The sequence below is a fragment of the Cydia splendana genome, chromosome 16 (genome assembly GCF_910591565.1).
Source record: "Cydia splendana chromosome 16, ilCydSple1.2, whole genome shotgun sequence".
NCBI classification, from domain to species: Eukaryota; Metazoa; Arthropoda; class Insecta; order Lepidoptera; family Tortricidae; genus Cydia; species Cydia splendana.
The window spans coordinates 4,145,853-4,163,262 of NC_085975.1; the positions used below are offsets into that span (position 1 = coordinate 4,145,853).

Genomic DNA, 17,410 nt, shown 5'->3' on the forward strand with positions numbered 1-17,410 from the left:
ATTTATATTATTTTCAGGATTATTATTGCATAAAAATGTAGTGTTTGGAAATCTGCAAAATGTTGTTAGTGTCTAACTAAATAAAACCATCAATTCATAATTATTTTTATTTATTTTAAATTATGCTTTTATTAATGTAAAATTCAAAATAAGCATCTAATAGCGTTCACAAATAATTTAGAAATGCTGCCAAAACGCTATGCTATACAATATACAAGGTCCTGAACATATACAGTTGACAATAAAACTATAATTTTAAAATGGATGAAACTTCTTGGTCACTTTGAAAATATAGGTTTTCATCGGCTGCTCTCAGATTTCATAATTAAAAAAAATATTTTTCGTCAGAATATTTTCATGGATGAGTAAAATTCTAAAATTGTATATAGATTTTGCACACACATTTACTAGATGGCGTTGGCCACATCAGTCATATCAAACCTCGGTTGTGCTGTATAGAACAGAAAACTACGTTCTCGTAAAAAAAAATGCAAAATATGACTCAAAATTTGCTCAGGATCCTTAACACCCATAATGCAGCCATAATGTGATATGTAGTGTTTAGTTTTTTTAAGTTTAGTTTTAAAATATATTTTTATATAATATGTATGCTAGTTTTAAGGTATTTATGTATGGGCCATTAGTTGCCTGAAATAAAGATTTTCATTTTCATTTTTTTAACACAGACAAGAGGTTAAAATATGAGCTAAATGGCTATGTAAAGCGCCATCTAGTGACATTGCTATTTCTTATTTTATTTGACTTGAGAGTTGTTTATTATTTAACTATCTACTCTTTGATTTCGTATTCTTCGACTAAATAAAAGTCTGAAATCCAGATGAAAAAACTACAGTCAAATAAAATGACCAACAAATTTCAACGACCAGTATATTTTAAATTATTTAACACCTACATAAATAATTCATCTTAATATAAAATAAAATTAACCAAAACTTAACTAACAAGATATGTACAAAGCGGAACTCATCTAAATATATACATATATGTATTTAAATTTTTATTATGTTTAAGGCCACAATGACGTTTTTACGTCCACCGTTACAAAAGTCACAATTTTGAACCAATTTACATCTGAAATGCTTAGTTTTGTCTCTTTCCAACTAAACTAGTGCGAAAAAGACTTGTATTATGTAACCATCAAGTTTTGGTAGGTAATATGGATGGGACTCAATCAGCTTTTTCACTAAGACTAAGAACTAAGTGGTACTTCGGGAAAAATATGGAAAACACCTGATACCGATATTGAATAATATTTTACGTAAGAAAAACTTGGCGGGTGAAGCTGGAAATAGAAAAAGTTAGAAAATATAGACAATAAATTAAGACAATACAAAAAAACAGTAGAATGAAGTATAAAATTCGAAAAAAAAAAATGTTTTCCCACCGTAAATAGGTAACCGCGAAAAAACTACGATAAAACACATATTTACTATTTTTCCCACATTAAAAAGCGTTTACACTGCTTACCAGTCTGCAATATTGTTACATCTCTATATCACAGTATCAAATACATGCCCCGAGTCTTCTAGACCAGAGGTATCTTATTCTACAATTATATATTCGTAAACAAATCAACTTATAGTAGACGCATGTAATGGTTTTAGCAACTAGATGGCGCTGCATTGCGGTATGAGTTTTGTGTTTAACACATTGACTGCCAATCACCCGCTAGGCAGGTTCTCTGTTCGTAGGCGCTTTTCGCTACAAACGGGAAAAAACATGCTATCAGCTACGCTCGTAGCGCGCAGCTCGCACTTGGTAATCGCTAAGTCTTGAAAATCTTGTTAGTCAATTGTAAAATGCTATGCAGCGCCATCTAGTTTGAATAAGTACAACACTCCTTAGACGTGTTGCTTCACTTCGTGCGTCTGTTATAATACATTTATCCATGGTAAAGTAAATAAATGAGCTGTGCATTATGTTGTATTTTTTAAACAAATAAATGCATTAATATAAAATGCCTTAAAATTCGTACCGAATGAAATAAATTATTTACACGCTATGCTAAAATTAAAACTAATAAATTGTACTTTAAATTATTTATACAAACTCTAAATAAAAGCTTGTATAGGTATAAATAGTGTATAAATATATAAATAACACATTGCACGAAAAACTTTAAGTAGTATAATATTCTTAAATAATTATAGGGCGATTTTTAAAGCTGGTTAAAGAAAAAAAACAGGTTTTAATTTAATTCCAACTCCAGAAATCACCTTAAAACTAAATCAAGTCAACTTATAAAATAACGTTTAAAATTGTACTGTATTTTTCCTAAAGCAGCTATACCAAACTTTACTAAGTATACACTTTCTATATAATTAAATCGAATAATTACTTGACTAATAATTTTTAGAGACTCTTTATTTAAAATAATCAAGTTTAAATCGAAAAAGTCAAAAGGGCACTTAGACCTTTATTAAAACGAATGAAGTCGACATTATGTTGAAGAAAAACTAAGATTCAAAAAGTTTCTACGTGACATAAATAACTAATCCATACATCATCATCTTCCTCGCGTTGTCCCGGCATTTTCGCCACGGCTCATGGGAGCTTGGGGCCGCTTGACAACAAATCCCAAGAATTGGCATAGGCACTAGTTTTTACGAAAGCGACTGCCATCTGACCTTCCAACCCAGAGGGTAAACTAGGCTTCATTGGAATTAGTCCGGTTTCCTCACGATGTTTCCTTCACCGAAAAGCGACTGGTAAATATCAAATGATATTTCGTACATAAGTTCCGAAAAACTCATTGGTACGAGCCGGGGTTTGAACCCGCGACCTCCAGATTGAAACTCGCACGCTCTTACCGCTAGGCCACCAGCGCTCTCATAAATCACTAACCCATACTGTAAAGAGAAGAAAATGTCTATCATGGTAGAAATTAACCGCTTATCTAGATGACAAACTAAATAGTTCAAAAAACCAATAAGTATAGGTTTTTCAATATAATTTTTACTGTTATAGTACTATCCACTCAATATTTAAATCATATTTACTGAGGTCTACATACTTATAATTTTTTAGCACTGCCATCTACCGCTTAGATCTAAGATTGAATCTAGGATGAACTTACAATAAGCCATAAACAAGCATTTTAGTTACCTCGCAGTACAAATCATATATCGTAATCTATGTATATTCATAAGTCATAACAGTTCTGGTTCTCTTTCAGGTTGACTAAGTTGCGTCGTAGTTTCGATTATCAAACACAGATGGCGTTGATATCAATAGCTGCCTTCTTTTTTCTGATGTGGAAGAATATAATCATCGGTTGTTCAATACTCGTAAGTTTACTTTTGACGCCAACGCGCTCACTGTCACACTTTAGTTTGACGTCGAGTAGGTTTTGCCTTTTATTTGTAAACAAACAATAAAAGTTAACGTAATTCCAAGTACCAAACACAGATGGCGTTATAATTAACAGTTCAATCAAGCTAGTACCAAGTACCCAACACAGATGGCGTTGTAATCAAGCTGAGAGTTCAATTAAGCTACACTTGCGGGTCAATACTCGTGGGAGATGACCTGCTGCTGCGGTCACTCTTCGTCGGACTGTCAAACGCGCCAACCGGAGGCCGAGCGGGTGTTGCCGTTGGTCTGCAGCTCAGAGTCGTGGTGGCTAACGGGTTGCCGGTTCCGTGGTGTCTTGCGGAGGTTTGACACGAATGTGAACTGGAATTGAAGGAAAAACGAGTTTGTTAATCACATTATGGCTTGAAGCTATGTAGTTCACTAATGACCTGCACTTATACATATATTTAAAATTATTTACTCTGACACCGAAGTTGATCGTTCTAGTTTATAAAATATGCGATAGATGGCGTAAGTAGTAGAGAAGTAGCGTGCGTGTTTTTGAACAGACTTTGCGTTAGTTGGTAATATTGTTTTATTTTGATAAAAATGTGAGATATATTTTGATAGGTACTTAATGCACAAACCTACTGCATGAGACTGCCTACTCGTATTTTATCATCTACTTCTTACATAAATAGTTAAGAATGTTATGTGAGTGAATTGCAAAAAATTTGTACGTAATTAAGCGCAGTTTTAGTCTTAACTTATTGATTCATTTGTGTTACGAAAATTAACTATTTAAATTGTATTTATTGTACTTAATTCGTACACGTATCTATAAGTCTAGAGCATACGCTAACACACTTTCATGCATCTAACTTAAATAGAAATGGCTTAACTGTGGTAACACAATGGAATCAATTAACTTTAGACTAATTACATCAGGTGCTTAACTATGTAATTTAGGTCGCTTTTCGCTAGCTCCAAAATACGGTAACAATAGTCGTGTCAATTTTACTGATTGAACCACAAAGTTGTCCTATCTATACTATTCGCAAACCAAACTGACGACCGAGGTCGTAAAACTTCTCGCTCACACATGCATGGTCGTAGCGGGAGTGAAATAAATGGTAGTATGATCAGTCGTCAGTCAGGTTATATTAGGTGTCAATGTCGCTACACAATGTTAAGGTCAATTTGTGTCGCACATTCACGTGTATTGAATGGCCAGGTCATGTTATAGCCAATGCAAATGAAATGTCCAGTCCAGTGTGTGTCAGACTACGCAAATTGGTGGGTTCCGCTTTCGAAGCGACAATTCGCTTGTCACCGTAACTAAAACAAATCGTTAGATTTGTTTTAATATAAGTTTAGTTTCAACAAAGATATATAGGTTATATAACTCCGTATAAGATAAAAAAAGTCTAAGAAAAAAACTTGCCAACGAAAATGTATGCTCGAAAAGATGGCCCTTGGCCTATACTCGTATAGATGGCGACACCGTTTGATATTTAACAATTTTAACACGTATCCGTGAAAGAACAAGGATCAAAGTCAAATGGTGTTCTAAAAGTTTTAATCCTGTGTCGAAAGATGGCAGTAAATTTAATTTACTGTGAGTAACTACAAAATTTACTTTGACAATACACCTCTATTTTGAATCTCTTTGGTAAAACCCCTCGAGAATCCTGTATGATTTCATGTCTTCTTCTTACGACTTAGAAAGGCAGATTATCCTGGGTTAAATAGAGGGCAAGCCAGCGCGAGGAAAAGCACCCACGAGATGGGGATGTTGTGAAGAGGGTGGTTGGCGGCAACATGAAGTGCGTGACCCATATGGCTTATGATCGCATACTGTGGAGACGTAGCATACATGGTCGCGATCCTCAGCAATGAGGGACCGAGGAAGAAGAAAAGAAGAAGACTTACAACAACCACGGCCACCAGCAGGCCGATGCTAAAGCCGGCCATCACGTCGCTCCAGTGGTGCTTGTAGTCGGATACTCGTGTCATGACGGTGTACCATGCCAGCATGATCAGCACGAACTGGATCGCGTGACGGAGCAGCTTGGAGCCACGCCATGTGAAGCGCTTGTGGAGGTACAACTGGAAAAATAACGAAATTAATATATAAAGGATCTCCAGAAGTCTTTAGCGCAATGCGATGTCAAATGTTATTGCAAATGATCGGGAAATACCCAAGGCAGAGTGTGCGTAGGAAGGGAATATGGTTTTGCTTTTAACTAACGAGCAATTGGTGCAGTAAATTAAGACCAGCGTCAGAAGGTGTAATTTTACATAGTTATTGCCAACAGCGGATAGTACCTATCTTTAAAAGGAAGAATAAGAGTTTATCCGGACGATAATACTTTGGATCGGTCTTGGGGAACATGTTAACCCAGCAGACTTCACCTCTAAAGTAATCCATCCCATTTACCTGTACCGATTAGGTACCATTTTCGCTAGGAAAATACCCTTCAGTTGTTAGGGGACAGGCAAACGAAAATTTCAAATAATTATAATTACTGAGAAATACAACATAGTACCTATACGGTATACGCGGAGAAGGAAGAATGCCCGCTAGGGAACGAGAGCCGCATATTCTTAATGAGCTTGGGTTCGTCCGTGCGAAGACATTCGAAGTCCACGATATACCATCATTTGTTTCCTCTCGCCAGTTTAAACTTACCGAGAAATACAGCGTAGTGTACGCGGAGAAGGAAGAATGGCCGCTAGGAAACGAAAGACACATCTCCTTGATGAGTTTGGGCTCGTCCGTGCGAGGACATTCGAAGTCCACGATGTACCGCCACTTGTACTCACTCGCAAGTTTATACTTACCGAGAAATACAGCATAGTGTACGCGGAGAAGGAAGAATGGCCGCTAGGGAACGAGAGACGCATCTCCTTGATGAGTTTGGGCTCGTCCGTGCGGAGACACTCCAAGTCCACGATGTATCACCATTTGTTCTCGCTCGCCAGTTTAAACTTACCGAGAAATACAGCATAGTGTACGCGGAGAAAGAAGAATGGCCGCTAGGGAACGAGAGCCGCATCTCCTTGATTAGTTTGGGCTCGTCCGTGCGAAGACATTCGAAGTCTACGATGTACCGCCATTTGTTCTCGGGCGCGGTGCAGTTTATGTTCGGCCGGCAGACCTGGAACAAGATTGATAAAAATAAATTATCAAGTAAAAAAAAACACTGTTCTAATGATTGCAATATGGGGACGAATTGAAGTATTAATCGGGTAGGCATGACATTGTTGTTTAACAACTTTAAAGTACAAATTGACTCTATTTGATTACAGTTATTATAATTTGAACTCCATTTGTAGGTACTCTGTGTATCTGTTATCTGTATGTCACTTCTTGTCATTATTTTCAACAAAACACGAACATATGGACAGGACAGTAAGTAAAACACTCAAGTAAAAATCAATTCTCAGAACTGATCCATTACAAGACAGTCGTAAATTGTCAGCCAATTAATATTTTTGCACTCAAAAACAATCTTTCTTGAGCGATGGCATCGCTCCCTGAGGCTTAAATGCCGGTTTGACATTTGCCTTTCCCAACGCAATAAGGCAACGATAAATTTACCGTACATAAAAACTGTAATACCTGTGGTAAAAATACATAGTATTCAGAGAAAAAACGCCACTATATCAGTAGCATTTAAGGTCGATATGCAATTAAATTGTTAATGTCGGTAGCGCCTTTCTGGCAACGGATGCATTGGTATATTTTGCCTGAAAGCACAAATGTTAAATGGAATTGCCTCGACGTAAAGGCAAGCGTATTTTTTCACGCTAATATGCCAGTCTTAATGTTTATGTTTATGACTTAAAGCTGCTGCAAATCTGCGTGGAAACTGACTCGAGGAGACACGAAGCCAGGTTTTAGCGAGCCGAGTGGAAATAACACTACAATGCTTTTAGATAGACTCAGTAAATCTGAGATTCTGAGCTTTACGGCAGAGAAACTTGACACGTATCTTAAGTCAGCTTAAGTTATCCAGATAAGTTTATAGACATTGAAGTATGCTGATGGAAATGGGATACAATCTAAGGTGATAAAACTGTTTAAGTGTTAGTGCTTCGAGATATCGATTGCTCTAAAGTTATTTACTGTCTCTTATATCCGGTGTCTTCAGGATTCTTAATTATAACCGTTCGGTTTAATTCGTATGATTTGATTATTAATCTTGTTTTTAGCAGTTTACACCCAAGTGACTAAAATAATGTTTCAAGCAATCAGGTTCGCCCCATAAACTTAGCATCTCTTTCCTGTTATAATGTAAGTCCCATTTTATAATATAAATAAAGACAATTTTAATCACGCCCTAGGACATTATTCCCACAGATACCTACAAATAAAATAGCAAGTCTTACCAGACCATAATTTTGTTTACAGTATCAATAACATACCATTATCGGCATGTCCTGAATTAATTTCTACACTATAAAAGGGCACGTCAATCATCCAATCAAGTGGTTCAGCTTCGAGACCGGTTTTTGAATTTTTTGCGTTAATCGTTAATCGCGTACCAAATTGGCGGTTATACCGACTCGTTGGCAACTTGGCAGTAAACGGGATATATTTATTTTTCCAGTTTTGCATGTTAAAACAGAGGTAATTTAGTGATTATGGAAAGAGAGGCGGCGCCGAAGGGCGGGAGCCTTGCAAGGGTATAGATATAGATGCAATATTTTTGAATAATAATGTGTTGTGAGGATTTGGTGAAAATAGACCGAATAAAAAATCTGTTCTTCGTCGACCAGCTAAAATAAAACTGGTATCATGTTTTGGAAAAGAGTTTAACACATATTTACGCTTTTCATAACATATGTGTCATGAGCCTGCTGTAATGAAATTTCCATTTCTGAAGTGTATTTTTTTTAGCAAAATCGTAATTTTTTTTAGATCCTTTGAAAATAATACTAATGCAACACACCACAGCTTTATTAGACGTTCATAAGCGAATTGTAATAGGTACATATGCCTACTAAACTACCTATCTTTATCTTCATCGCTCATAGTTTATAGCTCTAATAGGTCATATAAGTAACTTATCTCATCATTAACTTAGGATATAGGTAATACACATACTTAATCACCACACCACAGCTCAACACAAAATGCTTCCACAGTTCAAACTCGCGACTTAATTTTCAAGTAGGTTTACAAAATAACCGACTTCCTATTAAGCCACCACTAACGACATAATTCTCCATCAACCACATATCACGTAAATCGACACCAATCATCAATCGCAATCATCGATACTGTGGAAAGCCTAATGCCACTCATTATCGATAGTTTACGCAAAGCCACACCAATCATCAATCGCAATCATCGATACTGTGGAAAGCCTAATGCCACTCATTATCGATAGTTTACGCAAAGCCTCCCATATTTAACTTTCGCTCTCCGTACACCGATTACTACATTATCGCTCACTTATCGATTGAAATACGTCTACACTGTTGACTGACCATTCCTAAACTTTATTGCAAAGGCATAAGGTCTACTCATGATTAGTTAAGATTGTTTCTGTTGGTACTACTTTAGCCAGCGGCTACTAAGTTATTTTGTGTCCGTGTATTCTTCCGGCTCAAGCGAGGCAAGTGCTTGACAAAACCAGCTTAACATGACCCCCCAAGATCCCTAAAACGTTCAATTGTAATTGTCATTAAGTTTAAGGACAATCCTGATTAAAATAGGTGCGATTAATGCGATTTCAATCAGTTATTTTTTATATCGTTCTTCAATTATGTCCAATTTACAAAAATGAAACAATAAGAACCGATTGACACTGACATAGGGAATACATCAATCGGACCGTTCTTTAGCGCATGTCAATATTTATATGGACGTCAATCGGAATTTCTGACAATCGCCTTTAAAAAGCACGTAACTGCGATTGATATTGATAATTGGGATTGTAAATGGACAAACGCGGTTGTCAATCACGTGAGACTGTCAATCGCGATTAATCCGTAGGCTAAACGAATAGGAACTATACGTATAATTGCGTAATCGGAGATTTTTTAAATAAGTATTGGTTATTTCCAGCAATCAACTCGCCGACGCAGCAAGCTTTTTGAATAGCACCCAGTAGGATCGATCCGTGCAAAAATAAATATAAATGCATCGATTTAAGGTCTATCTGAACTGTTAACCTTAATCATACCTGTAGCATGGTTGAATGTGCGTAAAATGCGATATTACAGTGTTCAAGTAATAAAAGGTTATGGAGCATTAAATTAATGTGTGCGCGTGAGGTGTGAGACATAAACGCAAAAATGAAATGCAGATTATTTAGCGAGAACGGGCTTTAACGGTATATAATCACGTTTAGGTCGTGAACGGTAGCGGTATACAAGTTTTTATGGATTTTGTTTACAGTGAAACTCAAAAGTAGCGCCGAATAAAGAAAATTCAAGCGCCACTCAAGTTTCAAGTCATGATGCGTCAACAGAGTACATGGACTGTTTTGAAGAAGGTTGTAACTACCATTAATTTTCATCTGAGACAGTCCTTTTATACAATTCGGGGCACATTCTACGTCTGATAGTCAAAATAACACATCCATTTTAAGTTTACGCCATTTATTGCTCAATGCTACTGGAAATAAGAAATAAAATCGTATACTTCAATAATGGACTTGAGGCACTTGGTGTTAGGAGTATAATTCGGTGGATCTGGTTTTAAATTCAAGGAGCTGCGCTGGAGTTTATTGGCCATTGGCCACAGACGCGGCCTGCATCTAATGACATGAGCTTGTTAAATAGTCATCGTGGCTTTGAATGTGTCGATGCGGTTTACCTTTATTTTGCCGTCAATTTTTCTGCAGATTTTCGTTTCACAGAAAATTTTTCAAGTAATTTCAAATCGCAAAATAATCTTTACATAGAATATTTACTTCAAATAATTTTACTTCGGATTAGTTATGTTTCACCAAAAATTTAAAACATTAGTTTTGTTTCAAGAACAATTTGTTCATGTAATTTCATTTCACAGAATCATCGAGCTGTAGAAAAGTCACTTCTTATAAATACGGTTCACCAAAATTTAATATACAGAATAGTCATTTAGTCGAATTTTATTTATTTAGTCGTTAATTTAACGCAATCTGCTTCTCTGGAAGTAGGGATTGCAATCCGGTCCGGCGGATCCGGTAATCCGGCCGGATCCGGCACTTTTTAGGAGCTTACCGGATCCGGTTGAAATCACCGGATCCGGACCGGATCCGGGAAAATAGAAAAAAAGACCGCACGCAGCACCCACTGCGCGTTTTAGGTGAGATAAAGGCGACGGATAGAAGAAAGAAGTTAAACAGAATAAAGAACGAATGAAAAAATCCAAATTTAGTAAAATAAGAAGATATTTAATATGACGATGATTGAGAACAGAAGAGGCTTTCCTCTTCTTTTATGTTGGTGGCACGAATCGGCACGATACGACGATTACTTAAATAATTAGAAGTAAACATTAAAGGACGGAGATGCCATGGAAGGCATTTGTAACGACCGGTCTGGCCTAGTGAGTGACCATTCAGTGACCCTGCCTATGAAGCCGATGGTCCTGGGTTTGAATACAGGTAAGGGCATTTATTTGTGTGATGAACATAGATATTTGTGCCTGAGTTATGGGTGTTTTCTACGTATATAAGCATGTATTTATCAATATACTATACGTATATATATCGTCGCGTAGTAGTACTACCTAGAGCTAGCTAGTACCCATATTACAAGCTTTGCTTGGTTTGGGGCTACGAGTAGGTCGATCTGTATAAAATTGTCCCCAAATATTTATTTTTGAATTATTTATTTATTTGTGATTTAGGCTATAAAACTATTTTCACGGATAAAAAATGAAAGCAAGATAATATTGGGGCGCATTTCATACAATTCTGGTTAAAAGTAAAATATCTTGTTACTAGAATGGATGTCAGCGTTACAAATAATTCCATCAAAGAACAGCTACGAAAACTTGTCCTTTCAAGGAGTTCCATTTCCCATCCCATAATTATCCCATTAACAGGCTTTGGAATCTAATCAAATTTTTATTTTTATTGTAAACGTATAAATTTGAGCACAATGTGAATGATTAAATATAGTAAAATTAAATTGAGATTGACTATGTGACACTTTTTAATACTTACTTTTATTTTATTGTTAAAACATTATTTCTTTTAACTTCAAATTGTTGTTTTATGAATACATTTGTAAAAATACCCTTTGTTTCTCATATAACGCATAAAACTTGAAAAATATGTCATTTAATTAACTTTAATATCCTTATACCTAACCGGATCCGGTCCGGCCGGATCCGGCCGGATTGAGGCCAATATCCGGCCGGATCCGGCCGGATTGAAAATCAATCCGGTTTGCAATCCCTATCTGGAAGGAATTAGTTTTTAGGGGTTGCCGTTCTCACCTAACCCACTTTTCTGGCAACATTTCGTTTTCTTAGGGGTCGCAGTTCTAACCTAACCTAACCCACTTTTATGGATAAAGTTCGTTTTTATGGCGGTCGCAGTTCTAACCTAACCTAACCCACTTTTCTGGCAACAGATCGTTTTCTTGGGGGTCGCAGTTCTAACCTAACTAGGGATTGCAAACCGGATTGATTTTCAATCCGGCCGGATCCGGCCGGATATTGGCTCCAATCCGGCCGGATCCGGCCGGATCCGGCCGGACCGGATCCGGTTAGGTATAAGGATATTAAAGTTAATTAAATGACATTTTTCAAGTTTTATGCGTTATATGAGAAACAAAGGGTATTTTTACAAATGTATTCATAAAACAACAATTTAAAGTTAACAAGACATAACTTTTTAACATAGTGTACTCGAGAAACTGAAAACGGCGAAAAATAGAGATACTAATCCTAAAAATACGTGAGATACGGTTCTGAAAGTATGGAATGTTTTATAGGAAATATCCTCCTCTTTTATAATATTAATTTTGGTTTCTTAAATATTAATACTTTTTGAGATATTGGGGAAATAAAAAATATCTACTTTTTTTGTTTATAACTTTTGATATTTTTTGTGTGCTAATACACGCTTCGAATACATTTTTCTAGGCATCATGACGAATATAATGAGGTATCACACGTATTTTTAGGATTAGTATCTCTATTTTTCACGTTTTCAGTTTCTCGAGCACACTAAATAAAATAAAACTAAGTATTAAAAAGTGTCACAATGTCAATCTCAATTTAAAAATAAAACTTGAAATCTAAGTCATTTATTAATTTCTGCTCTAATTTACGTTTACAATAAAATTATAAGTTTGATTAGATTCCAAAGCCTGTTAATGGGATAATTATGGGATGGGAATTGGAGAACTCCTTGAAAGGACAAGTTATCGTAACTGTTATTTGATGGAATTATTTTATAACTCTGATGTCCATTCTAATAACAAGATATTTTACTTTTAACCAAAATTATATAAAATGCGCTTCAATATTATCTTGCTTTCATTTTTTATCCGTGTACATAGTTTTATAGCCTAAATCACAAATAATTAAATAATTCATGAATAAATATTTGGGGACAATCTTATACAGATCGACCTAGTCATAGCCCCAAACCAAGCAAAGCTTGTACTATGGGTACTAGCTCTAGGTAGTACTACTAGGCGACGATATATACGTATAGTACATAGATCGATAAATACATGCTTATATACATAGAAAACACCCATGACTCAGGAACAAATATCTTTGTTCATCGCACAAATAAATAACCTTACCGGGATTCAAACCCAGGACCATCGGCTTCATAGGCAGGGTCACTGAATGGTCACTACCCACTAGGCCAGACCGGTCGTTACAAATGCCTTCCATAACATCTCCATCCTTTAATGCTTACTTCTAAGTATATAAGTAATCGTCGTATTGTGCCGATTTGTGCCACCAAAATGAAAGAAGAGGAAATCCTCTTCTGTTCAATCATCGTCATATTAAATATGTTCTTATTTTACTAAATCTTTTGACTTTTTCATTCGTTCTTTATTCTGTTTAACTTCTTTTTTCCATCCGTCGCCTTTATCTCACCTAAAACGCACAGTGGGTGCTGTGTGCGGTCTTTTTTTCTATTTTCCCGGATCCGGTCCGGATCCGGTGATTTTAACCGGATCCGGTACCTCCTAAAAAGTGCCGGATCCGGCCGGATTACCGGATCCGCCGGACCGGATTGCAATCCCTAAACCTAACCTAACCCACATTTCTGGCAACCGTTCGTTTTCTTGGGGGTCGCAGTTCTAACCTAACCTAACCCACTTTTCCAGCAAGGGTTCGTTTTCTTAGAAGTTGCAGCTCTAAAGTAACCCAAACTCCTTTTTTAGCAATATTAATGAATACTACGAGTATGTGAAAGGTAATTTTGTAAAATAATAATTGTTAAAATTAATATTCTGTGAACTGTAGTGTCGCACAAATAATATTCAATGAATAATAATTCTACAGTCAGTCTTTTATTTTATTTAAAAATCTTTGAATAAATATTCTAAATTTTAATCAAGTTACAAAATATGTTTCTTTGAAATGAATAATCGAAGAAACAGAATTAATTGTAACAAAAATGTGCGATTCGATTATTTTATGAATAATTTTCTGTATAACAAAATTCTGCAAAAAAATTGGCGATAAAATAAGGGTGCATACATGCACGTGTTGATGCATTTCAAACTTGCCCATAAAATACTTGAGAACTCTTCACACTGAAAGCCCTATGAGTGTTGATGGTCTAATGCAGGGGTCTCCAAACTGGCCCGCCGACACCCAAAGCGAGTGCCTACTGTCCGGCCCGCGGGAGCCAGGCTCCAGGGGTTCAGCATTCATTGAAAGTGGAACTGTTCCTAACAGCAGCAACCAGACACCCTCCCCCGGCGCAAAAACCGACGGTGGCCCGCGCGAAAGTTTTTGAGGGGCAATATGGCCCTCAGGTAAAAAAGTTTAGAGACCCCTGGTCTAATGATAAGGCGCGATTGAGGTTTGTAAACGAGATTTGCGCCCGCTCGTGCCGATGAATATTTCGGAAATCATGTTCGAAATATCATTTGATATTTACCAAATGAACAGACAACAGACAAAATAGGACCCAGATGTATTTACTTTCTTCTCTGGGTCACTCTTTCTTTCCAATTCTCAGGTTGCCGAATGAACCCCATGCTGCGGGAGACAGTAAAAACGTTAACGGGGTCTAATTAAACTTGTAGGTACTAATAGGCCCTTAATCTAAATAAGGACACCGTTTTATGGTACTATAGCCAGTAGGTACTATAACTATAACTACATAGCCATTAGATTTCGTAAATTGACCGCTTGTATGTTGAGCTTTAACTTAATTTTACCGATTTGAAAGTTGGAAACTCAAATTTTATCGGTTTAGAAGGTAATAAAATATTGTGAGAAAAATGTACTGCCTATCATTACAGTTCAAAACATAGAATAGACGCTCAATAATAAGATGCATTGACTTTCATTAGATAATAAGAAAACAAAACTCTAAAAACACCCGTACATTACGATACATTACAATAAAGAAATAAAAGTCAACTAACAAAGCATTAAAGCCGCCTAAGCACCACTTAAGGCGTTAAATTCCAAAGATCTTCCAGATTTCATATCAGATTCCGTAGCCGTAGCTATCAGCATGGTCCTGTTAAATTGATTCTCCGAGGGCCCAGCAAGAATCCCAGATATGAGATAGGTACAAGAAGATTGCGATCCGATCGGTTTTATTAAGCTCGTGCTAGACCGTGGTAAACCGCATTAGATGTAATAATACGACATTAAGGAACTTTCAACTCTAATATGTGAAGAAAGGGTTGATTTTAGAGTAGATGGTGAAGATTGAGAAGACAATGCGAGTGCGAAGGTGAAAGATCATCGTGATTTGCGCTTTCCAGTTTATTAATTTTGATAAAGATATGCTTGGACAACATTATTTTAACGGCATGCGATTCTAAATAAGTCACAGAGATAATATAAAATTAACATAACCACTAACCACTACCACTTAATAGTCATAAGGATAAACAATTTCTAAGGACATAATTTAAACGGATGATGCTAATTACAATTTCAAGTTAATTTAAAGTCGTTGATAATAGGCTCTAGATATAAAATCTTTAAGCTGTCATTTCCACAAATAGTTAAAGTTTATAAAACAAGAAATCCGAACGGTAATTACAGCTCCATAAGCAAATAAAAACGTCAAAAGATATAAAAACTGACGTCGCATTTACCGACAAGCGCAACGAACTGAGAAAATATTGTGGCACTTTTAATACACCTCAGAGCGTTCAAGCAAGTTTGCAACGTAAATGTGTACAGTATAAGACGAGATGTCTGTCTCTCACTAGATTGCTGGAACACGTTCCTGACACGTAATAGACGGGAAACAGGTTCTAGATCTTAGATAAATCCAATTACGGAATCATACCGAGATAATGTAACGAACACACTCGTAAATGCAAATTTTACGGCGACGGTCACGGCGATACTTACCGAGTTTACTATCTAATTTATAGTGGACACTATTCAAAGAGCGTTTGATGCTTTCGGTTAGGGCCCTTGGACCATAATGTTCTCGTAAAATGGGTGGACTGGTGAGAGAAAGCATCATTTGTCGGAATGAGTTTGGAAAGTATCATAACGAGGTATTGCTTCATATTACATTGAAGTGACAATGCCGAGCCTCGATTAAAATAAATAAACTTAGAAAACTAAAACGGTACACCGTATACTTGCACTAATTTTCAATCAGGATGGTGTGTCTACTTAAAGGTAATTGTGTTTTAATGCCCTTATTAGCATTGCATTTTGCCACCTTAGAGCTCCATGTAAACACGTATATTAAACATGATTTGAATTCTAAATGCCCATAAGTTAACGATTAACTTCTAGAGTAAATTAACCACGGAAGAAAAGTGGTAATTTCAGGAAACGTAGTATAAGGGAACACTAGTTAAAGGGCCCGTGAAGTCGTAACTTTCAGTCGTTAAAAGTGAATGGCATATGTCAGTCTGCTGTCCGATATTTACAAAGTTATGTCACTATATTCCTGCAGTTCTGCGGTAATGGATTGAAAGTTGAATGTTGGTGGTGAATTTATAACCAATTGTTTTGAAATAGGCATTAGGTTATCTAACACATTGCTCGCTAAGCAGCAGTGAATTTATGGAAATCAATAAGACTCTCAGTCACATTTTATTACAAGAGTAAGGAACTTTAACAACGTACTATTTAACCGAACTTATATAAACAAATAAGCATTAAGCACAAGCCTTTAAAGAATCTCTGACGCACAAGCGAACAATGCCCGCGAATAAAAAGCAATAAGGCTCCATTGATGATCAGAACGACTATGGTACCTTAGTAATAAAGCGGTCACAAGACGTGTGAATGACATACAATTGATAAGCCACCCACTGCTTAAAACAAAACACTCGTCAGAATTTCGGTAACGAATATGGAGGAACGAAGTTTGAATAGAAATTGAGTTGTTTAAAAATGTAGAAGGGAAACTTTGTTCCTCGAAAAAGACATGTGAATTTGGTAATGATAGTGTAGACAGCCACTTTGGTGATTGTGACGATATATGCGCATAGATACAACAGTCAGCAGCAGAAGTTACTAAGCGGGCGAGGTGTTCAAAATTACCTTGACACGCTCTTATTCTCTCAACAATAAAGTCGTGTCAAGATCATTTTGAACACTTCGCCCGCTTAGCAACTTCTGCTGCTAACTGAACATAAAGAGTTAGCTACGGCGCTTTGCGTTGTTATTGCAGTTAAATAATATGTGCATTTTGTATAATGTACTAACGTTTAAGTAAATAATTCATTAACATTTTAGGTATAGTAAGTCGTCTAACGGGTTTTTAACATAACAATGTCGAATTTTATCATAATTATCTGAAAGACAATGACTTGTTTTTAACGTATGATGTTATAATGCTAATTTTTAAAATGCCATTTTCATAGCATAAGGCCGAAGCACAAGAAAACTAAGAATTCAGAATCAATTATAGCGACTGTATTATGCTATCTATAAATGAAAATGACTTGGTAA

General features: G+C 36.3%; 1 protein-coding gene and 1 long non-coding RNA gene across 2 annotated transcripts in view; one reads left to right on the forward strand and one right to left on the reverse strand.

Annotated features, from left to right (window-relative positions):
* The first annotated feature begins 2,909 nt into the window (after positions 1-2,909).
* Positions 2,910-3,704, forward strand: LOC134798129 (uncharacterized). Its single transcript, XR_010145153.1, has 2 exons — positions 2,910-3,406; positions 3,459-3,704. It is a non-coding gene; the product is annotated as an uncharacterized LOC134798129 (long non-coding RNA).
* The window catches only part of LOC134798105 (putative phosphatidate phosphatase), a 108,024-nt gene continuing 94,073 nt past the window's right edge, over positions 3,460-17,410 (reverse strand). Inside the window, exons 4-6 of the mRNA XM_063770445.1 lie at positions 6,312-6,476; positions 5,248-5,424; positions 3,460-3,696 (exon numbers count right to left, since the gene is read on the reverse strand). Coding sequence (XP_063626515.1) covers positions 3,580-3,696; positions 5,248-5,424; positions 6,312-6,476 — 459 coding nt within the window. The 3' untranslated portion in view covers positions 3,460-3,579. The remainder of the gene's footprint in view (positions 3,697-5,247; positions 5,425-6,311; positions 6,477-17,410) is intronic.